Genomic DNA, 23,561 nt, shown 5'->3' on the forward strand with positions numbered 1-23,561 from the left:
TTCTGTTGTACAACAAGGTGAATCAGCTATAAGTATACATATATCCCTCCCTCTTTAGCCTCCCTCAAAGGCCTTTAAGTATTTCTTAGTCATTTCTCTCTCCTCCCCTTCCTCTCACCTTCTTCTCTCCTCTTGTCCCTGCCTTTATTTCCTTTAAAAAATTTTTTTAATGGTTAATGATTGTAGAGTTCATATATTCAGTGTATCATTCTACTTCCAGCTAAGTACATAATTGCTTTTTTGCCTGCTTACCTATAGAATATGTCAGCAGAGACCATCTTTATTAACCTATATTAGCAATAATGGATTTTTGAGGCCTTAGTAATTATACGTATACTTTTCCTTTCTTTTGACCCATCTCTGTTCCTGTGTACCGAGAAAAAACATAAGTGGTTCAAAAGTTATAGGAGAGAAAACTAATCTTTTTTCCTTTCAATTTTTAAACAGCTTCAAGCACTGCTTCAGATTTGGCCTAAACTGCCCCCCCGGGAGGCCCTTGAGCTTCTAGATTTCAACTATCCAGATCAGTATGTGCGAGAATATGCTGTGGGCTGCCTGCAACAGATGAGGTATCTCCTGCAGGAGGCTTTTTGGGGTCAAGGAATAACTTGTGGGTGAGAAGAAAAGTTGAGATCTGCTTGGATGTTCTGTAAGAAAGGAAAAGGCTAGGAATGATTCAGTTCAAAGCATTTGTTCCCTTCGTCCCTGTTATTCTCTCATACTCTCAAGTCTCTCCTATCCAAAACACACACACACACACACACACACAGACACACACACACACACACACACACGATACAGATGTTTTTCTTCTTGACCACACCACATGGCTGTATCTTAGATCCCTGACCAAGGATTAAACCTACACCCCTGCAGTGGAAACACGGTATCTTAACCCCTGAACCATCAGGGCAGTCCCCTCTCTATAACAAAAAAACAATCAAAAACTGCTTCTGGTTGTCCCCAAGATCACTCTCCAGTTCCATGACTCTTGGCTAAGATTTATTATAGCAAAAGAATACAGAGCAGAATTGGCAAAGGAAAAATTCATGGGGCAGAATCCAGAGGAAACCAGAGAGATGCTTCAAAGAGTTCTTTCCAAAAGAAGTCGCACTGACTACACTTAATTCCCCCAGCAACAATTTGTGACAGCATGCCTGAATACTGTCTACCAGAAAGCTTGTTAGAGACTTGTAGTTTGTTTGTTCGTTAGTTTGATTTTTATTAAGACCTAGTCACTTAAGTACTTCTGTTTAGCATATTCCCAAATCCTAGACTCCCAGAATGAAAATGGGTGTTGGGCATAAGCTGTACTGTTTGCAAAAACAGTTTAAGCAGTGACCCAGTCTTATCTGTTAGGGTGGTGAGAAGCCTTCCCCGTCTACATTCCCAGATGTCAGCTAAGGGCTAACCTTCTATGCTTACTTTTTCAAAGGATAGCAATCTGGCTTGCTATTCTATTAACTCTTTTCCATCCACTACCCAGAACTAAGAAATGTTAATTTCTTAATTTGTATTTTTAAAGTTTTTACTTTTAAGTTTGTATTTTTTAAGCAATTAACATTACAGTTAGTCTTCATAGTTTGCTTATTCAGTCCTGATTACTTTCACTTCCCAGAGACAACTGTTAACACAAATTTGGTGTGTATTCTACTATACATCATTTTTCTGTTTTTATCAGTTTTATATATCTATACAGTATAGGTATGAAATAATATTGTACATTTAAAAATTACATAAATGTGTCTTGTCATATATATATTGTTTTACATATTTTTTTTCCTTTATCAAACATTATGTTTTTGAGGACAGTCTTCTCTTGTTACGTATAAATGTAGTTTATTCCTTCCACTAGTGTGTAATATTCTGTCATAGAGATTTATTATATTTCTCCATTTCTCTATTGAAGAACATTTTAGATTTTTTCAAAATTTCCCATTATTAACAATGCAGAGAACATGTTTGTATAGTCCCTTTAGGGTAATACATGTGTGAGAATCTGTGGGATTTATTTGATAAAATATTGTTATAGAGACAATCTCAGACAATGAGCATTTAAATTTTTTTTCCATTTTCCTTCTAGCCTCAAAAGGAGGGGTTATACTGTATTTTTTTTTTTTTTTTCTTTTGGCTGTGACGCACAGCATGTGGGGTCTTAGTTCTCAGACCAGGGGTCAGACTTGCACCCCCTGCATTGGCAGTCTAGAATCTTAACCATTGGGCCACCAGGGAAGTCTCTGTATGATTATTTAAAAAGCAAAACTTCTCAGCAAATTAAGGATACAGTGATTTTTTTTTTCTTTTTTAAATAAATCATCATGTTTTAAATTGTGTGATATTCAAAGCAAATTATACAAAATATTTTTTCAGGTATGCCTATGAGACATCTTTTTAAGTATTAGGAAAGAGGAAGCCTCTTCTATACTTCTATCATTTACACTATTTATAGATTTTATAATGGGCATGGATTTTACAGTAAGCTTAAAATTGTTACATAGATAGTTTTTAAAAATGAGGCTCTCCATTGTTCCTCAGCTTCCCTAAGTTTGCATTGGATACCTGATGGGGAGGGGCTACCTGGCCACCTCCTTGGAATGAGCCAATTGTTTTTTTTCAAATATATTGACCCGTAGGCAGAGATTGCTGTGATCTCATGTTCCATATAGGGAATTCTAATGCATCTTCCTCTGTTAAATTTTCTGCGTATGAGTTTTTTTTTTTTTTTTTTTTGATGAATAATGTCCTAGATTTAGGTTCCACATCTGATTTAGACTACTTTCTTAACTGTTTATTGTCCAAGATTAGTCACCAAGTAGAGGACTTAAGATAACGAATCTTAACCTGACTACAGGAATTGCCTCTAATGAGACTGTTTACATGTGAATGGTTTGGAGATAGATACAAAATAGAGAGCCACAATCTTAATTAATTTAGCTCTCTTAATTATAGTGTTTTGTTAATTCTTTGAGTCTTTCCAGCTTATAAATGCACTCTTTATTCTTCAAAGTATTTGAAGATTTTAATTGTTCATTCATTATCAGGGAGCAAAAATTTTAACCTTTTGATAGGAAAGGAAAACTAAGTTGCTGAAGTACTGATGGAATTTGTATTTAAAAAAACTGGTTGAATGAATATGTAAACTTCAGCATGATCAGAAAACTATTTTTATTACAACTCTGGGGTCATTGTAAATACAGTCATCAGTTGTATCAACCTCATTAACTTACTGAAAGTGCCCCATATTAGCTGTTCTTTGCTCCTTTTCATACACTTTTTTGCCCACCAGAAATCCTCAGCTTATTTTGTGTTATTGTAGTCATGAAGCTGAATATAGGCATGCAACAAGCTTGACCCACAAGAACCATTGTTTCAAAGTTAGTATTTGAAGTTTGGTAAGTAAGAAGCGGTCTTTTTCCAGCTCTGATTATTAAGTGACTTACTCTGTGTTTTGTTTCTTTCAGTGATGAAGAACTCTCTCAATATCTTTTACAGTTGGTGCAAGTTTTAAAATATGAGCCTTTTCTTGATTGTGCCTTGTCTAGATTCCTACTAGAAAGAGCACTTGCTAATCGGAGGATAGGGCAGTTTTTATTTTGGCACCTCAGGTAAGTCTTTTATATTTCAAATTGAGTCCATGATATGCTTTTGTGAGTATTAATCAACATAATATAGGACATTTAGCAGAACAGTCCAGCTGCTTTGTTTGAGTCATCCATAACATTTATGCTTTCCTGGTGTCTTCTCCTATTTCTCAATACCCAGATTCTCAATTTTCATGATTTGGCAGTGTAACTCAGATAAATGTCCCTCTATGCCTCCTTAATTTTTAACTGTAATTAATAACTTTTCATCATAGTAATTTTTATTACTACTACTGATGGTTATAGGTTATAAGTATTGCTGTTTTCCAGTAAAGTATACTTATTGTGTTAACATATTTGGATTAAGAAATAGACTTACTTATGCCTCCAAAAGATCGTAGATAGTTGTATCATCATTGCTACTATTGTGTAAGTAAAGATTTTAGGGATTCCCTGGTGGCTCAGAGGTAAAGAATCCACCTGCCAACGAAAGAGACACAGGTTCAGTCCCTGATAGAAGAAGATCCGACACACCATGGAGCATCTAAACCCGTGCACTACAGTTATTGAGCCTGCACTGTAGAGCCTGGGAATAGCAGCTACTGAAGGGCATGCGCCCTAGCGCTCAGGCTCTGAAACAAAAGAAGCCACTGCAATGAGAAGCCAAGTCACCACAACTGGAGAAGAGCCCACCCAGCAACAGAGACCCAAGGCAGCCAAAAAATAAATAAATAAAATTATGTATACACACACAAAAGACTTTAGGTTTTCCTATAACAGCAACTTTATTTTTAGCTTCTTTATTGACAAGGTCATTTTCAGAAATATATCCGTCTTAGTAAACCAAGTTTATATGGGAGTAAAATTGAGAAAGAGAACTAAAGATCTTTTGTTTCCTAGGAAAATTGTCAATTCTTTGTTTCTGACTCTACTCAGACATTTGTGACTTTTTTTCCACCTGGACTTCATATTTTTGAAGCTAATCAGTAACAGAGAAAGATAACTTTTCTCCTCTTTGGCTTAGCTTCTTAAAGAAAATAAGCTGTATAATATTTTGATGTAATTTTAGGGGTTGTAGTTCTGAATCTTGATTTCTTTATTATTAACTTTTTAACTTATTTTCTTTCTCATCTAGTTCAATCTTATTTTTAAATCCTCAAAGGAATAACAGAATAAGATATTCCTTCCTTTTTCAAGTGTGTTTACCATTCTTTAAATGAGAAATAAATCAAATAGAAGTCAATTGAGGGATTTGTTAGTTGTGTGATATGAATCAGATCTATTTCATCTTAATTGTCTGTAAATTGGTAATATCATTTCACTGCAAAAAACAAAATGTAAAAACTTCAGATTTCATGGAATAAACCATTAACTAATGTTAATATCACATTTCTTTTAGAACTACAGTTTTTAAAGAATTAAAAGTTTAGCATCCAACCAGTGACTGTATACATGATATGATCTTCCTTTCTTTGATAAGCATCATTAGTTAATTTCATAAAAAAGTATTTTCATCTGGGGATCTGAAGTGTTTGATAAATCTTCTTTACTGTTACCTTTTTGCAGATCTGAAGTACACATTCCTGCTGTTTCAGTACAATTTGGTGTTATCCTTGAAGCATACTGCCGGGGAAGCGTAGGTCACATGAAAGCTCTTTCTAAGCAGGTATCAGCTTGCTTGCTTTAATCTTCATGTTCACTTTGCCACATGATATTTGATAAATTGTGCTATTTCTCCCAACACATTGTTTCATAAGAGATTTCCATAACTAAATTCAGTTAATACATTTTTTAATAAAAAAATGTAAGCTTAGAAATGAAGTTTCGGCAAATTTAGCAGAATGTTATTGAATGCTATTTGAAAAATTAGGATTCCTCATAGTATTAGTACCATGACTTAAATTTTAGTACCAAATACCTATTTAGACATGGACTGGAAAAGGTCAGTTTTCATTCCAATCCCAAAGAAAGGCAATGCCAAAGAATGCTCAAACTGCCGTACAATTGCACTCATCTCACACGCTAGTAAAGTAATGCTCAAAATTCTCCAAGCCAGGCTTCAACAATACATGAACCGTGAACTTCTGATGTTCAAGCTGGTTTTAGAAAAGGCAGAGGAACCAGAGATCAAATTGCCAACATCCGCTGGATCATGGAAAAAGCAAGAGAGTTCCAGAAAAACATCTATTTCTGCTTTATTGACTATGCCAAAGACTTTGACTGTGTGGATCACAATAAACTGTGGAAAATTCTGAAAGAGATGGGAATATCAGAGCACCTGACCTGCCTCTTGAGAAATCTGTATGCAGGTTAGGAAGCAGCAGTTATAACTAACTGGACATGGAACAACAGACTGGTTTCAAACAGGAAAAGGAGTATGTCAAGGCTGTATATTGTCACCCTGCTTATTTAACTTACATGCAGAGTACATCACGAGAAACGCTGGACTGGAAGAAACACAAGCTGGAATCAAGAGTGCTGGGAGAAATATCAATAACCTCAGATATGCAGATGACACCACCCTTATGCAGAAAGTGAAGAGGAACTAAAAAGCCTCTTGATGAAAGTGAAAGCGGAGAGTGGAAAAGTTGGCCTAAAGCTCAACATTCAGAAAATGAAAATCATGGCATCTGGTCCCATCACTTCATGGGAAATAGATGAGGAAACAGTGTCAGACTTTATTTTGGGGGCTCCAAAATCACTGCAGATGGTGACTGCAGCCATGAAATTGAAAGACGCTTACTCCTTGAAAGAAAAGTTATGACCAACCTAGATAGCATATTCAAAAGCAGAGATATTACTTTGCCGACTAAGGTCCGTCTAGTCAAGGCTATGATTTTTCCTGTGGTCATGTGTGGATGTGAGAGTTGGACTGTGAAGAAGGCTGAGCACCGAAGAATTGATGCTTTTGAACTGTGGTGTTGGAGAAGACTCTTGAGAGTCCCTTGGACTGCAAGGAGATCCAACCAGTCCATTCTGAAGGAGATCAGCCCTGGGGTTTCTTTGGAAGGAATGATGCTAAAGCTGAAACTCCAGTACTTTGGCCACCTCATGCGAGGAGTTGACTCATTGGAAAAGATTCTGATGCTGGGAGGGATTGCGGGCAGGAGGAGAAGGGGACGACCGAGGATGAGATGGCTGGATGGCATCACGGGCTCGATGGATGTGAGTCTGAGTGAACTCCGGGAGTTGGTGATGGACAGGGAGGCCTGGCGTGCTGTGATTCATGGGGTTGCAAAGAGTCGGACACGACTGAGCGACTGGACTGAACTGAACTGAACTGACTGAACAATGACTGAGCGACCTCACTTTGACTTTTCACTCTCATGCATTGGAGAAGGAAATGGTAACCCACTCCAGTGTTCTTGCCTGGAGAATCCCAGGGCCGGGGGAGCCTGGTGGGCTGCTGTCTTTGGGGTCGCACGGAGTCGGACACGACTGAAGCGACGCAGCAGCAGCAGCAACAATGACTAAGCGGCTTCACTTTCACTTTTCATTTTCCTGCAATGGAGAAGGAAATGGCAACCCACTCCAGTATTCTTGCCTGGAGAATCCCAGGGACGGGGGAGCCTGGTGGCCTGCCGTCTATAGGGTGACAGCGTTGGACACGACTGAAGTGACGCAGCAGCAGTAGCAGCAGCAACAATGGGTTTGATGGTAACAACTGTTGTGAAATCTTTAGACCCTGTTTTTTTCATACCTCTGAGATACTCTTTCTTATAAGAATAGTATATATGATTCATATGCTCTGTCATTTGTCATTTGTTTTATATTGAGATATTTTGACACCTGAGTTCGTAGGTGTTATAACTTCTAGAATTCAATATACTCAAGCTGCTTTTACAAACTCTGTATACATGCCTGAAACTGTGATACTTCAGATATGAAATATCTCTCTCATATTCCGTCATTTTCTTCCTAGGTCTTCATTTTCTAATCATTGCAGATAATGAGGTATTAGTCATTTTTATAGATCAGATATTAAATGCTTACTGTATGCCAGGAACCATAATAAGTGTTTTAAGTATGCTGTTTTACTCTCCTAATAATGTGCCACAGTAGTTACTGATACTACCTGGATTTGACAAGGTAAAAAACAAGGTTCTAAGAGATTAAGTAAATTGGCTAAAAGCTCAGTTTTTAAGTAAAAGAATAATCAGACTTAGTTCTGTCCAACTATAAAACTAAGTCTTTTTTATTATTATTATACTGGGAGTTTTCACACTTTTTAGCAACACTTCTCTTTTTTAAATCAAAATAAAATAGACAACAATTTCATTGTTTCATTATAAATGTATCTTTGAAGCTAAAGTAAAACATAAGCCAATAAACAGATGCTGTTTTACTCAACACAGAATTCCATCAAGGGTTATTGTTGACAGTTGTCTCAGTATCCAGTTATTTTTGTATTTTTGTTTTGGAGATAGTCTTGACTCATACAGCTAAGTCATTGCAAATAGCAATGGTTTTTCAAGTGCTTTCTTCCAAATGAGATGCATAACCATGGCCCAGGCTTGATTGTTGGTGGCTTTTTTGGTGCCCTAAAGGATGAAATGAGAGCATTTCTGCCATCAAGGAAAGCAACCCTGTATTAGCTTCTTCCTGCTGAAATTCTTCATTAGCAAATAGCAGTGACATGCTCCTGTTCTTTAGCAGTAATTTTTCCTGAATTGAATGTTATCTAACCTACCACTAGAAGGTTTTTAAAAAATGACTTAATATATACTTATTCAGAACCTGCTATATGCCAGGATTTCTGTTAGGTATTGGTGATGTGAAGCCACGTTAGCTATGTCGCTGCCATCAAGGATTTTATATTCCATAGAATAGGTAGGAAGCATCACTATGAACAGAGCTAATGCATGTGATGGAATTCCAGCTGAGCTATTTGAAATCATAAAAGATGATGCTGTGAAAGTGCTGCAACTCAATATGCCAGCAAATTTGGAAATTTGGTCACAGCTCCTGAATTGGTATATAATTACACACATGGCCATTTCACCTTCAAAGTAAAATGAACATCCAGGTACACTTTTCAAAGTCCTGCACACTGGGAGTATTTCCCTTCACTGCTGTCCTTTAGATATATTCTTGAAAGTGGCTGTCGTACCACAGTTGTATGCTATATGCTGCCTATGTATTATAATCCAGTCATCTGTAAACCATGATTAAGTCTTCTCTTTCTGTATCTACTCATCATAAAGAACTCCACATGAGGCCATGGTGTAGGTTAGGAGAAAGAAGATAGTGTAACAGGAGTGGAAAATCATGGATATGTGGGCTGTTCCTTCATGTAACTTGAGCCTTCAGGGCCAGATTGGGCACAGTCTTACATATAACCACTTTCACTTGATCATGAAGTGCCGCTGTGCTCGCCCATCTTTATGTGTGCTGGGTTAGATAAAATCTGGTTTTTGACAGGCAGCTCAGGTTGCATGATTACATTCACTCTCTACTAAAACCTAGAAGCAAACTCGAACAGCTATTTCTCAAAAAGAGAGTAGCTATCAGCAGGGGATGGTAGATTTTTTGTTTCTCTGCCAAATCCTAAGGACTTGTGCTATGATTCAGCTCTAGGAGCCTGCCAAAGGCAGTTCAAGCTCCATTAGGTCTGTTGGATCATGCGGCCACAACGTGTGTGGCAGTTTGGGCCTGCTGCAGAGCCTTCTCTTGTTCTGGACTTCATTCAAAACCAGTACATAGGCCAAGGTACAAGAGAAATATGTTGTTTCCAAAATCCAAAAAGGCTCACTGGGTTGTGCCTTATTTTGCTTGTAAAGAGGGTTCTGAGCACCAAATTATTTTTTACCTTAGAAGGGATATCTTGACATGTTCCACACTCCTTGAGCTCTAGAAATTCACTGAGTTTGAAGGCCTCAGATTTTTTGCTGGATTTATTTCCCACTTTCTGAAATACAAATTTAAGTCCGGAGAAGTTGCTGTGTGTTACTCACTGGGTTCAGTCAGCATAATGTTATCACTGTAATGGAACAGCATGGTATCTTATTAAAGGGAAAGTCAATCAGGATTCCTTCAAATGAACTATGACATAGAGCTGGAGAATTAATATACTCCTGAGTTAGGACAATGGAAGTGTATTGCTGGCATTGCTAACTTAAGCAGATTGCTTATGGTGGTCCTTATTGACACGTATGGAAAATAAAGCATTTGTCTAATCAGTAGTTGCATACCAGATACCAGGAGATAAATTACTTTATTTACGCAGTGAAACTGCCTCTGATATATACCACCTGGTTAAGGCTATAACAATTCCCTGTAATTCTCTAAGAGTCATCTATCTTTTGCATAAGCCAAGTAGGCGGGATGAATGAGGATGTGATGGGAATCACCACCTTGCATCTTTCAAGTCCTTGATGATAACACTAATCTGTACAGTTATTCCAGGAATGTATTTACTATTTTCTTAGGTAGAAACGGGCTTCCCTTGTAGCTCAGTTGGTAAAGAATCTGCCTGCAGTGCAGGAGACCCGGGTTCGATCTCTGGGTAGGGAAGATCCCTTGGAGAAGGAAATGGCAAGCCACTCCAGTACCCTTGCCTGGAAAATGTCATGGACAGAGGAGCCTGGTGGACTGCAGTCCATGGATTCACAAAGAGTCGGGCAGGACTGAGCGACTAACACTAGGTGGAAACAGTTGTAATAACTTCCACCCAGCCTTTCTGACCATAGTAGCCCTCACTCCAGAAATCAGGGAACCAACACGGGAATTCTGCCACCTTCTGAGTATTATCTGTTTCAGTTATACATTCCTGAACTACAGAAATAACCACAAGATGTATTTGGAACCAACTGTGCCCATTGCAAGGAAGATCTATGCTAAAACTCTCTTGTTAACTTGACCTCCATAAGCCCCTCCTTGGTTTGGTGATTGTCAGTGACCTTTTGAGTCACTTTGCGTTAGTGTCATTTTAGAGACGATGTCCAAAAATCCCTGAAAAGCCTGATTATTTCCTTTCTCCCAGTGTGGAGTTACTGTGGCAAAAGGCCACAGACTCTCTGGGGAAGCCAGGGTAAAGTCAGTTTCAGTCTGGTTGATACTGTAGAGTTTGCAGGTGTCATTTGATGTTGATGAAAGTATCGGGAGTTTTATCAACTCAGTTTTTCTACATATATGAGTACGTGTTAGAAAAATGAGTCCTGAAGGTTTACTACTTAGGTGTTTATTAATGCTGATAAATTTAGACCATAAGCTGTATGTGATTGTAATTATTACAGTATGTAAGCTGTAAGTATTAGCAGGGTAGTTTCATCTCAGTTCACTTCAGTCGCTCAGTCGTGTCCGACTCTTTGCGACCCCATGAACCACAGTATGCTGGGCCTAACCAGCTCCCAGAGTTTACTCAAACTCATGTCCATTGAGTTGGTGATGCCATCCAACCATTTCATCCTCTGTCGTCCCCTTCTCCTCCTGCCCTCAATCTTTCCCAGCATCAGGGTCTTTTCAAATGAGTCAGCTCTTCTCATCAGGTGGCCAAAGTATTGGAGTTTCATCTTCAACATCAGTCCTTCCAGTAAACACTCAAGACTGATTTCCTTTAGGATGGACAGGTTGGATCTCCTTGCAATCCAAGTTTCATCTAGCTGATGTAAACTGAAAGTAGTATATTAAACTCACGTAACTGACATTTTATGTAGTATTAAATATGCTCTCCCAGACTGTGTTTTTTGATACTACATTGTGTTTTCTTTGTGGTAAAGACTCCTCTCCCTTTTTACCTTTTCTAAATTCTCTCACTTGAACGCCATTTGTTTCCCAACTCCTAACCTTCTGTTCAGGGTTTCTCTGCTGGCTCAGGGGTTTAGAATACACGTGTCAGTACAGGAGATATTGGTTCAATCCCTGGGTGCAGAAGATCCCCTGGAGAAGGAAATGGCAACCCATTCCAATATTGTTGCCTGGGATATCCTGTGGACAGAGTAGTCTGGCATGCTACACTCCATGGAGTTACTAAAGTGTTGAATATGACTTAGCGACTAAACAACAATAATTCCCTTGTCAAAATCCCTGCAGTAATTTTCATTGCATGAATAATAATTGAATTTTAAGACACCACGATCCCCCGCACCTTGATAAAGTCCCTACTTCTTTGGACTATTCATATGATCAAACTACACTGGGCATTTTCTTGTTTCTCTGAGAACCCCAGTTTTCCTTTTATAACACCAAAAATATGGCATATGTCAGATCACATTATTCTTACTCTTTCTTGACTAATGGACAGTCAGGGTAAGATTGTACCCTTTACATGGCAATTCTTATCACTGTAAACTTACTGTATGACAAGGTGTTGAAACTCTTAAAGGTATTTGGTTAATGGCCATGTGGGTATTCAGAACACTGTTCCAGGAAATGGATATCAACATAATTATGGATAGGCCCTGAACATTTGCAACTGTACAGATTTGGAAGAAATTCATATTTGAAATACTACAAAAAGTTCTTATTTGCATAGTCCACTTTTCAGCTAGTTCCCTTCCCACAAGTGTTTGTACAGCTCCTGAAATTGTTGAGAAATGGGCTGTATGTGGTTTTGACAGATGGCTGACTTGGCAAGCTTCAGCAATCTTGATTTTATCTTCCAACTACATAGAACCTTTTGCAGTTTCCTGTGAGCAGGCCCTCAGCCTTTCTGTAGAAACTGCATGCTGAATTCACATCCCTATAGAGTCTTAGAGGTTTCTTTGTATAGAAGCAAAATTCAGAAATGAAAACATGGTGTAAAATAAATCTGTTCATGGAAATGCAGACCATAGAGTTCATGTTTGTTGCATATATATTCTATATGCTTGTTATATGCAATTTACATATTGATGTATGTATTTAACATTTATCAGTTATTTCCAGTTTTAATGACATAATAATAAAATGAAATATTCCTTTCTATGTTTTATGGCTGGCCAAGGCTAGGTCTTAAAGAATTTGGCTAATATGACCTGGATAGTCCTTAAGTTAGTAAAAATAAGATTGACTTTTAAACACATGATTTTGATTCAGTTGGCCCTTGTTGATTCCCCTTGTACTACTTGCGTAAGTTTTTTTTTATTTGCGTAAGTTTTGATAGAGGCTTCTCTGGTACCTCAGCTGTCAAAGAATTCACCTGCAATGCAAGAGATTTGACCCAGTTCAATTCCTGGGTCAGGAAGATCCACTGGATAGGCTACTTACTCCAGTATTGTTGGGCTTCCCTTGTGGCTAAGCTGGTAAAGAATCAGCCTGCAATGCGGGAGACCTGGGTTCAGTCCCTGGGTTGTGAAGATTCCCTGGAGAAGGAAAAGGCTACCCACTCCAGTATTCTGGCCTGGAGAATTCCAGGACTGTATAGTCCATCGTGTCGCAAACAGAGTTGGACTCGTCTGAGCAACTTTCACTTTCAAGTTTTGATAACTAGAGTTTAACTCATTATAAAAACAAGTAATTTGGTGCGAACATGGCGCTGCGCGCGGTGCGGAGCGTGCGGGCCGCGGTCGGCAGCCTCCGCGCCATCTCGGCACCCAGCGCGCCCTGCTCGCTGCGGCCCTGGGGACTGCGAGCGGGTGCCGTCCGGGCGCTGCGCACCGGCCCTGCTCTGCTGTCGGTGCGGAAATTCACAGAAAAACACGAATGGGTAACAACAGAAAATGGTGTTGGAACAGTGGGAATCAGCAATTTTGCACAGGAAGCTTTGGGAGATGTTGTTTATTGTAGTCTGCCTGAAGTTGGGACAAAGTTGAACAAACAAGAGGAGTTTGGTGCTTTGGAAAGTGTGAAAGCTGCTAGTGAACTCTATTCTCCTCTATCAGGAGAAGTAACTGAAATTAATAAAGCTCTAGCAGAAAATCCAGGACTTGTCAACAAGTCTTGTTATGAAGATGGTTGGCTGATCAAGATGACATTCAGTAACCCTTCAGAACTAGATGAACTAATGAGTGAAGAAGCATATGAGAAATACATAAAATCTATTGAGGAGTGAAAATGGAACCCCTAAATAAACTACTTTGAAACAACTTAATCTAGCATAGTTGTCTTAAATTAGTGGTGGATAGATATTTAAAAAGCAACTTTTAGCAAAAGAAACTACTTGTAACAATGTTTCCTGAAGAAAATGCCATTTAACTTTCTAATGACTTCAGATAAACACTGTGCATCTTTTCCACAGCATCCTGTGATTTTTAGGCTAGGCTCCAGTTATAATATTCAGAATTCCTGAAATTATCTCTGGTAAAACTAAGTACAAAAATTATGTAATTCAAGGATAACATGGTTATCTTAAACCTTATATGACACTGTAACTTGCTTACAGCTATCCTTGGATTTGGGTCAAAATTATCTTCCCACTAGAAATAACTGCCAGTGGAGAAAAGTTTGTTAGTTGTATAGTGTCCAATGAAGAATATTACTATCTTAATTTTGCAGTATACTGTGTTTGCTGGTGCTATTTTTATACAGTGAAGTAACAGCCTTGCAGGAGAATAAACAATTTAATAATAAAATGTTCAACTTAAAAAAAAAAAAAACAAACAAGTAATTTAGCCTTGAACAATAGCTATTGTTGTCTGTATTCATATTTATTTTATTGAACAGCCATTTACGATACACCCTTAGTGGAAAGAGAATATACTGAGAAAATGTAAAACAGGAGTGTTAAACAAAATGTTAAACAAAGATAGTAATGTCAATCCTGGGTTACTTGAAAATGCAGATTTCCCTTTCGTACTATAGAGTTGCCCAGTTAGTGTGGTTCAGATTTATTGTGTTTCAAATTCTATTTGAACTCAACTAGTTACAGAGTTCTGAGTAAAGTTTCATACTTATCTTCTTACCTGCAATCTAGGTCTCTTTACTTTTCTCTAGTTTATAAGATTTTATTTAAGAAAAGGATTTGTGAACATTTGAAAAATGATACTTTAAGTAACAAGTGTTCACAATTAATTTATTTCCTTGTATGTAATATATTTGTCATAAAGCGAGTACTATTTTTACTTTAGCTGATTATCCTGCCTGTATGTTGTGGTGAGGAGAGTTAATAGGGAAAGGTTATTGATTAATAGTACCATGTGATACTGTTTTTACCAAAAATGAATTTTGGTGGTGTGGAAACTTATTTTTCAGGTTGAAGCACTCAATAAACTAAAAACTTTAAATAGTTTAATCAAACTGAATGCAGTGAAGCTAAATAGAGCCAAAGGGAAAGAAGCAATGCATACTTGTCTAAAACAGAATGCTTACCGTGAAGCCCTCTCTGACCTGCAGTCACCTCTGAATCCATGTGTTATCCTCTCAGAACTCTAGTAAGTGACCTTCTATACTGTGCTTGGTGAACTTCCCTTTAAATAATATTGTAAGAGGGATTTCAGAGTGACTGCCTTAGGGGAGCAGTGAAGACAGCTCTTGGTAATTGGAATAAAATTAAAGAAGGAAAGTCTTAAAGTTCTCAAAAGTTACTCTTCATGTTAGTAGGATGTTTGCCTTCTAGCTAAATTTACCAGTGGGGTTAGTGGAAGTTAATTTCCGTTCAATTGTATGTAATTAAATTTGTTTTCTGTATTACTGGTTTCTTAGTTGAAAGTCTTAGTAAGCAAAATGTTGGCAGCCATCATAGATTATTTACTAGTTAAACGTTCCATCAAAATGAAATTTTTCAATGAACTTAGAAAATGATTTCGTAATTTTACTTTTCCTGTAAAAGTAACAATGGGAAAGTAATTATTATGTTCAGTATATCAGGATTCAAAGTTGATCCCTCTTAGGAAATCACGAATAAACTCACAATCCAGTGTTATATTCTTATTGTTATTGTCCATGTATGATAACAAAAGTTAAAGAAGAATAAGGAAGGAAAAGGAGGAATTTTAAATATAGCGGTGAGAAGGGTGAGAAGGACAAATCTGGATTTTCAGTTCAGCTTCTTTGTAATCACTGCATGCCTACCAAGGCTAGGGTCACAGTTGCTTTTCTGCCAAGAAGAAGTGTTATAGTTTTGACTTCCTGAATGGAAGACCTGAATGGAACAGGTGAGGGGTTTTCCCAGGCCTAGTATTTCATAGCAACGTTACAATCTTGCCATATGTTTTAACTGAAGTGGGCTAATTTTTCCCTTTCTTCCTTTCAGTGTTGAGAAGTGTAAATACATGGATTCCAAAATGAAGCCTTTGTGGCTTGTATACAACAACAAGGTGTTTGGTGAGGATTCAGTTGGAGTGATTTTTAAAAATGGTGATGGTATGTATTGAATTATTTACAGTGCCAAATTTCTTAGTATTTTTCGTTTGTCATCTGTTTGCTTTCTCTGAAAGATGATGTGAAAATGTAGAACAAACAGATGGCAGCCAATAGGTAGCTATTAATGGTCATTAAGTTGAATTTGACCTATCATAAACCCCCGTTTTTTCTCCTTTGGGAAAGTGATTTGTATAGCTCACTTACATGCATTGTTCTAATAAACTTTCCCTTTTTCCTACAAAATACAATGCTGTGTATTCCTTTGGTTAAAAGCTTATAAAGTATAAGAGAATATTTTCAATACATTCATAACATTGTTTCAGTGATAACAATTTTGATACTGCTGCCATAGTTTTATATTTTAATTAAACATTTTACCCATATTTTATAAAAGAAATGCCTCTGAAGTAATCACACCAAGGAGAAGGTAGTCATGATTGCTACCATTCATTAGTTTTGTGATTGCAGGCAAATCACGTGAAATTCATTGAGCTTCAGGTTCTCCCTGTCCATGAAGATTATATCATCTCTGTGTTGGGTCTGTTAAATGGAATTAAGTGAACCTAAGTGTATGTGCTTACAACTATTTTAAAAGAAATTTAAAATTCTGGGAAAAAATTCAGTGTTTATTTTCCAGCCAGTTAATTCTGGCTGAATTAGTTAATCTTAAATTAATGTTATTAAGCATAAAGTAGGAAGCACTTATATAAGGGCTTTTCTCGCTTAGATTTACGGCAGGATATGTTGACACTCCAAATGCTGCGCTTGATGGATTTACTCTGGAAAGAAGCTGGTCTGGACCTTCGGTAAGATTTCTAGTGAATTTCTTTTTATCTCATGTTGTATTCCTTCCACGAAAGAGTTTTAAAAACTTCTTGTTGATTTCTTCCTGATATTGTTATTGGTTGTTGTTCATAATCATATCCATATAATACTTTATATTTACAACAATCTCTCAATACATTATCTTACTGAAATCTCATCAAGTGTAAAACTACACTTATGACAGCAAGAGTCACATCCCAATCTGCGGTTTTGGAGGTGGTCTCAGGAAAGATGCACTGGTGGTTGCAAGAGTGATAAGCCAGAGAAGGGCCTGTGCCTCTTTTTTTTCAGCCTTGTAACCCGGATTCTTTTAACCTTCCTGAAAGTGAAGTCTTTAGGACTTTCAGGGTTTTTTGCTTGCCACCATTGTGAGGAGTAGACAGTGAGCAGAACAGGTTTATGGTGACAAAGAAAAAGGAAACATAATGGATTTTTAAAGATTAATTATTATAAATCTTAATTGGAAACACTGTTGATATATTTATATAAAAATATAAGGTTCAAATGTCAGCAAAGCAAATTCAAGACTCACCCCATTATTTGATTCATAATGAACAGGACAAAGGGATAAAAATTCTAAATATTAAAAAGTTCATAGAAATAAATATATAGGGAGATGTGAAAAGGCCATTCAGGTTATAAAATAAATAAGCTAATAATTATGCAAATACCATTTGTTCTAAGGTAGAAGTTCAAATCAGAAAAGGCAATGGCACCCCACTCCAGGACTCTTGCCTGGAAAATCCCATGGACAGAGGAGCCTGGTAGGCTGCAGTCCATGGGGTCGCTAGGAGTCAGACATGACTGAGCGACTTCACTTTGACTTTTCACTCTCATGCATTGGAGAAGGAAATGGCAACCCACTCCAGTGTTCTTGCCTGGAGAATCCCAGGGACGGGGGAGCCTGGTGGGCTGCCATATATAGGGTCACACAGAGTTGGACACGACTGAAGTGACTTAGCAGCAGCAGCAGCAGTTCAAATTAAAAGAACAATTAGATACCGTTGATTTCTTACCAAAAATTTTGTTAAATGAAATGCAGTCTGGAGCACTGTTGCAGTAACAGAAACACAAATATTGTCGTATACCATTATAAATTAATATAAAGCTCTGTATCATTTATTTATACTCTATATCCAATATTTCCATAATTTAATTTAAAATTAAAAAGGTAAAAAGAGATTTATATACAAAGGTACTCATTCTTGCTTTATTTACAGTTAAAAAAAACTGGGCCACCCTTTTCAACGTTTGTTCAATAGTATAATGGTTTAAAAAATGATGTGCTTTCACATATGACGAAACATCTCAGGTATTTAAAAGTATTGTTTATAGAGAATTTCGATCAGTTTGGAGGTGCAAACAAGTAAGATGCAAAAAATATTTTAATAGAATGATTTCAACCATTTGAAAAGCTTCCTGAAAAATGACACACATTTTAAAATGTTTACAGAAACTAAAATGGTATAATAGACATTACTTATGGGTGGTAGGATTAAAGATGATACAATCCCCTCTGCTCTTGGTACACCTGGTTCTCTAGATTTCTACAGTATATTCCTTTTAAGGAGAGAAAAACATTAAACATATTTCATGATATAATATAGAACCATACAGTTAAAAAAATTTTTTCCAACTTCATCTTTTACTTCTTTGTTTTTCTAAACTGTGAAATATTTTAAACATGAAATATAGATGATAATTGATAATATTTTTGTGCTGTTAAACCCAGATTTGTGTAGATATTTAATAGTTTAATGACAGATGTTAACATGTTTTCATATTTACTTTTTTAAAAGAGAAATGTGCAGATCAAATTGATGCATTCTTATGATCTTCTCCTTTCTCACAACTCAGGATTTACCATTATTCTAAACTGTAATACATGTATGTTTGTGCTTAAACTATATATTATATATCTATTGAATGTTTTGAACTTCTAATAAATAACTATCATATCACATGTAATTTTTTGCAGTTTACTTTAATTACATGTTTTGAGGTTTATCAAGATTAATATGTGAAGTTTCTAATTTGTTATTTTTACTTCTGTATTAATGTTTTGAGTAAATACACAAATTTATCCATTCCCCTATTAGCAGCTGTTTGTGTTTATTTGTTTGTACACTTCTCTTTACTTACATTTGGAAGAGTTCTTTAGTTTATATAGCCAGAAGTGGAATTGCTGGGTCATAAAGCTTGTATACTTTCACCCTTACCACTGTTGCCTAAGTGGCTTCCAGAATGTTTATACCAGTGTTATGTTTCTCCCCAGAAATATCTCCTTGCCAATCAGACTTGTTAGTTTTTTGCAAATCTAGTGGATATAGTATGGTATCTCATAGAGTTTTAATTGGCATTTCTTTGGTTGAATAATTTTTCAGTGTTTATAATTAGTGTGTTTTCTCTCTGCTGTGAATTACTTAGATTCCTTTAAGGTTTATGCTTTTTGTATTATTTTTTAAAAAATCCCTTTGCTGTACAGTTATCTTATAGATGCTGTATTTTTTTTTTTTTTTCTGAATTTTAAACTTGACTTCTTTTCTATTTCTGCAAAAGTTTAGTCCTAGTATTGACTTTTTTGGGATTTAGGTTTTTTTGACTACTCTTCTTGAGTCCCTTTTGAGGCTAAAAATTGTCTATTTCTTCATTGTTTTTTAATTTATTACCATACTATTTATATTATCTTGTCAACTTCTGCTATGTTTAATTTTTTCCTCCTTTTACATTTGTAAAATTATTTTGTATGCAGTATTTTTTCCATATTACTCTTCTCTAGATTAGTCTTAGAGGATTGCATCTTAAATTCTTTAAGTATTTTAAAAGAACGTCTTCTAATTTTTCTCTTTTTATCATTGATTTCATCTTTATAGTTTCCTTCGTTTTACTTGTGTTAATTCTGTTTCTGATTTTTTGAAACAGAACATTGCATGTGTATGTGTGATAGTTGCTCAGTCATGTCCGACTCTTTGTGACGTCATGGACTGCATCCCGCCAGACTTCTCTGTCCATGGAATTCTCCAGGCAAGAATACTGGAGTGGATTGCCATTCCCTTCTCCAGAGGATGTCCCCGACCCAGGGATCGAACCCTGGTCTCCTGCATCACAAGCAAATTCTTTACCATTTGTGCTACAGAGACATTAATTTCCGGTTTTTAAAACCATACATATATTTCTTCTAACTGCCTTAACTGCTTCCCATAAATTTTTTTCCCTTAAGTTTTAAAATGTACTTGTTTGTCCTTTTTTATAATACATCACACTATATAGAATTTACTTTTAAATGTTTTATTATTTCCATTTTTATTTATTCAGGTCCTGAACTAGTTTAAATTATTTTGACTCCCAAATTACATTGAACTTTTTGTTGGTGGTGAGTCTAAGATGTCTTAATTTTATTGTACCTGACTACTGTCAGATTTTGTGGTCTGTGTAAGATCAATATCATGTTTATTAAGATTTTTTATGCATTACCATATGCCCAGTTTTTCTGTCAGATGGATTGTGATGTTCATTGATTGAAAATATTTCAGATGCTGTAGTTAATAACTATAAAGTCATAAACTGGTTTGTTATATCAAATTTGTTGATTATGTCCAGATCTCTCTTCTCATTAAAGTTTTACTTGTCACTTCAGAGTTATGTTAAAACCTCCCAATATAATAGATATTTGTCAGTTTCTAGCTTGCAATTTTGTTAATCTTCTAATTGTGATTTTAATTTGCATTTTCCACGTGAGTCTGAGTGAACTCCGGGAGTTGGTGATGGACAGGGAGTCCTGGCGTGCTGAGCTTCATGGGGTCGCAAAGAGTCGGACACCACTGAGCGACTGAACTGAACTGAATGACTAATAATGTCCGCCAGATTTTCATGTGCTTGTTAGTCATTTATATATCTTATTTGGAGAAATACCTATTCAAGTTTTTTGCTCATTTTAGAATTGGGTTATTATATTTATCTATTGAGTTATGAGTTCCTTTTATATTTTGGATACTAGACTCCTAGTGAATACATTATGGGCAAATATTTTCTCCCATTCTGTGGGTTTGTTCACTTTCATGATACTGTCCTTAGATGCATAAAATACTTACTTTGATGAAGTTCAGTTTATCTGTTTTTTCCTTTAGCTTCTTGTGGTTTTGGTGTCAGGTCTGGAAAACCATTATCTAGTCCACTGTCAGGAAGATTTACACCTATGCTTTCTTCTGAAAATTTTAGTTTAGCCCTTATCTAGGAGGTCATTTATCCACTTTTAGTTAATATTTTTGTATGGTACATGGTAGGAGTCCAGTTTCGTTTTTTTAGTGTGTTGGTATCCAGTTGTCGCAGCACCATTGTTGAAAAGATTGTTCTTTCTTCATTGAATTTTCTTGGCGCTTATGTGAAACATGAATTGACTATAAATGTGAGGGAATTTTCCTAGAGTCTAAATTCTATTTCATTGACCTATATATCTTATTTCTATGCATAGTCTTGATTAATTTGTAGTAAGTTTTGAAATTGGGAATTGTCTGCCTCTATTCCCTTGTAGGAGTTCTGTGGTTTCAGGTCTTACATTTAGATCTTTAATCCATTTTGAGTTTATTTTTGTATATGATGTTAGAAGATATTGTTTACATTCTTTATTTGTAGCCATCCAGTTTTCCCAGTGATGCTTATTGACGGGACTGTCCTTTCACAGTTGTATAGTTTTGCTTCCCTTGTCATAGACTCATTGAGCCATTGAATGAGTATACTTTTGGACTCTGTTCTGTACCATTGATTTATGTGTCTGTTTTTGTGCTGGTTACATGATGTTTTGATTATTGTAGCGCATTCTGAAATCTAGGTATGTGATAAGATTTAGGATTATTCAGGTTCTTTGAAAAATGTCATGGTATTTGGTTCATTTAAATAATTTCTGTTTATTTAAATATAGTCTCTGGTGATTCATCATTTTTTCCCTCTAACTTTTAAAATTTATTTTTGGCTGTGCTGTCTCAGTTGCTGCATGTGGGCTTTCTCCAGTTGTGGTGAGTGTGAGCCACTCTCCAGTTGTGATGCATGGGCTTCTCATTGTAGTGGTTTCTCGCTGTGGAGCATGGGCTCCAGGATACACGGCCTTCAGTAGGGCCCTAAAGCCAAGGTACATGGGCTTAGTTGGCGAGCGGCATGTGGAATCTTCCCAGACCAGGGATTGAACCCATGTCCTTTCCATTGGCAGGTGGATTCTTAACCACTGGACCACTAATAAAATCTGATTCATCATTCTTATACTTCTCTTTTGTTCTTTAAATATGGCTCCTTTATTTCTTTGAACATACATAATATAGGGTTTTAATCTTGTGAACCTTGAAAATCAGGTTCTTTCCCTTGTTTAGGACTTTTTTGTTATTGCTGTTTATTTCATGACTTCTCAACTAATTTTGTAAAGTTTGTGTTCTTTGTCATGCATGGTTACTGATTTCTCTGCTTGGTTAGTTTATTGGTCAGCTAATGGTTAACCACAGATTTCCTTAAACGCCTGGAATTCTTAAGTCTTCCAATCTTTACTGAGGTTTCTTGTGCATGTTGGGACATATCTTGAGGCAGCCAGGTAATTTAGAGCTGTGACCCCTAATTTGTGCAAGCCTCAGTTAGTAAGAAGTGAGTGCTAGGGCCTTCTCGATTCTTTTCTCTCCCTTTGCACAACCCCAGAAAGGCATACAACCATGCAGCTTCTAGATTCCTTTGGATGTGTTGTAGTCTTTCATATCCTTTATGAACATCTCATTCCACAGTTTTTCCTTTAAGTCTTTTGTTAAAGTTTTTCTTTATTGTTTGACCCAACAATTATTTACCCTTAAGACAGCCTCAGTGTTGAACACCTTATTCCTGGTTATTTTTGAGAAACACCCTTAGCTAAAAGGCAGTTCACAGTAGGCAAGGTCTCAGTCAGGTCAAAGAAACACAGAATTGTTAGTGCGATCTTCTTAGAAATTGCAAAAGAGTTCAAAGAATGACAGTTAGGTAGAACTGAGGCTTTGAAGGTGCTCCAACCTCTTTTTTGTCCCCTCTAGAGGCTCCAGATTGCTGTAACCACAGTGATTATGAGACATTTGTTGCCATGTCTACTGAAGAACTAGAAAGTAGATGGGATAAGTAACAGTAAAACACAACTGAGATTCAGCCAAAAAATACTCCCCAGATCAGTGCAAACCATTTTTATATTTCCGTATTACTGAAATAGTTGATTGTTACAATATTTTGCCAGTGTTGTTATTATAGCAGAGGGGATTTTCAAAGGTCCTTAACTTCCTGGTTTTGCTTATCAGTTCAGTTCAGTTCAGTCACTCAGTCATGTCTGACTCTTTGCCACCCCATGAATCACAGCTCGTCAGGCCTCCCTGTCCATCACCAACTCCTGGAGTTCACTCAGACTCATGTCCATCGAGTCAGTGATGCCATTCAGCAATCTCATCCTGGGTCGTCCCCTTCTCCTCCTGCCCCCAATCCCTCCCAGCATCAGAGTCTTTTCCAATGAGTCAACTCTTTGCATGAGGTGGCCAAAGTACTGGAGTTTCAGCTTTAGCATCATTCCTTCCAAAGAAATCCCAGGGCTGATCTCCTTCAGAATGGACTGGTTGGATCTCCTTGCAGTCCAAGGGACTCTCAAGAGTCTTCTCCAACACCACAGTTCAAAAGCATCAATTCTTCGGTGCTCAGCCTTCTTCACAGTCCAACTCTCACATCCATACATGACTACTGGAAAAACCATAGCCTTGACTAGACGGACCTTAGTCGGCAAAGTAATGTCTCTGCTTTTGAATATGCTATGTAGGTTGGTCATAACTTTTCTTCCAGGGAGTAAGTGTCTTTTAATTTCATGGCTGCAATCCCTATCTGCAGTGATTTTGGAGCCCAGAAAATGAAGTCTGACACTGTTTCCACTGTTTCCCATCTATTTCCCATGAAGTG

At 36.9% G+C, this 23,561-nt stretch overlaps 2 protein-coding genes across 3 annotated transcripts in view; both read left to right on the top strand.

The window, feature by feature from the left end:
- PIK3CB (phosphatidylinositol-4,5-bisphosphate 3-kinase catalytic subunit beta) overlaps positions 1 to 23,561 on the top strand; it is a 100,836-nt gene that overhangs the window by 60,109 nt on the left and 17,166 nt on the right. For both annotated transcript variants that reach the window (XM_068969740.1, XM_068969748.1), the window contains 6 exons: positions 448 to 569; positions 3,462 to 3,605; positions 5,148 to 5,247; positions 14,691 to 14,869; positions 15,691 to 15,800; positions 16,528 to 16,606. In XM_068969740.1, the coding sequence (XP_068825841.1) occupies positions 448 to 569; positions 3,462 to 3,605; positions 5,148 to 5,247; positions 14,691 to 14,869; positions 15,691 to 15,800; positions 16,528 to 16,606 (734 nt within the window). The remainder of the gene's footprint in view (positions 1 to 447; positions 570 to 3,461; positions 3,606 to 5,147; positions 5,248 to 14,690; positions 14,870 to 15,690; positions 15,801 to 16,527; positions 16,607 to 23,561) is intronic.
- LOC138089997 (glycine cleavage system H protein, mitochondrial) lies at positions 13,030 to 13,892 on the top strand. Its single transcript, XM_068985574.1, has one exon. The coding sequence runs from the start codon at positions 13,030 to 13,032 to the stop codon at positions 13,549 to 13,551; it is 522 nt and encodes a 173-aa protein (XP_068841675.1). The 3' UTR covers positions 13,552 to 13,892.

Source organism: Capricornis sumatraensis, chromosome 1, assembly GCF_032405125.1.
Source record: "Capricornis sumatraensis isolate serow.1 chromosome 1, serow.2, whole genome shotgun sequence".
NCBI lineage: Eukaryota > Metazoa > Chordata > Mammalia > Artiodactyla > Bovidae > Capricornis > Capricornis sumatraensis.

What these genes read in the sequence shown, in the direction of transcription:
- LOC138089997 (XM_068985574.1), top strand. Translation starts at nt 13,030, where the DNA reads ATGGCGCTGCGCGCGGTGCGGAGCGTGCGGGCCGCGGTCGGCAGCCTC.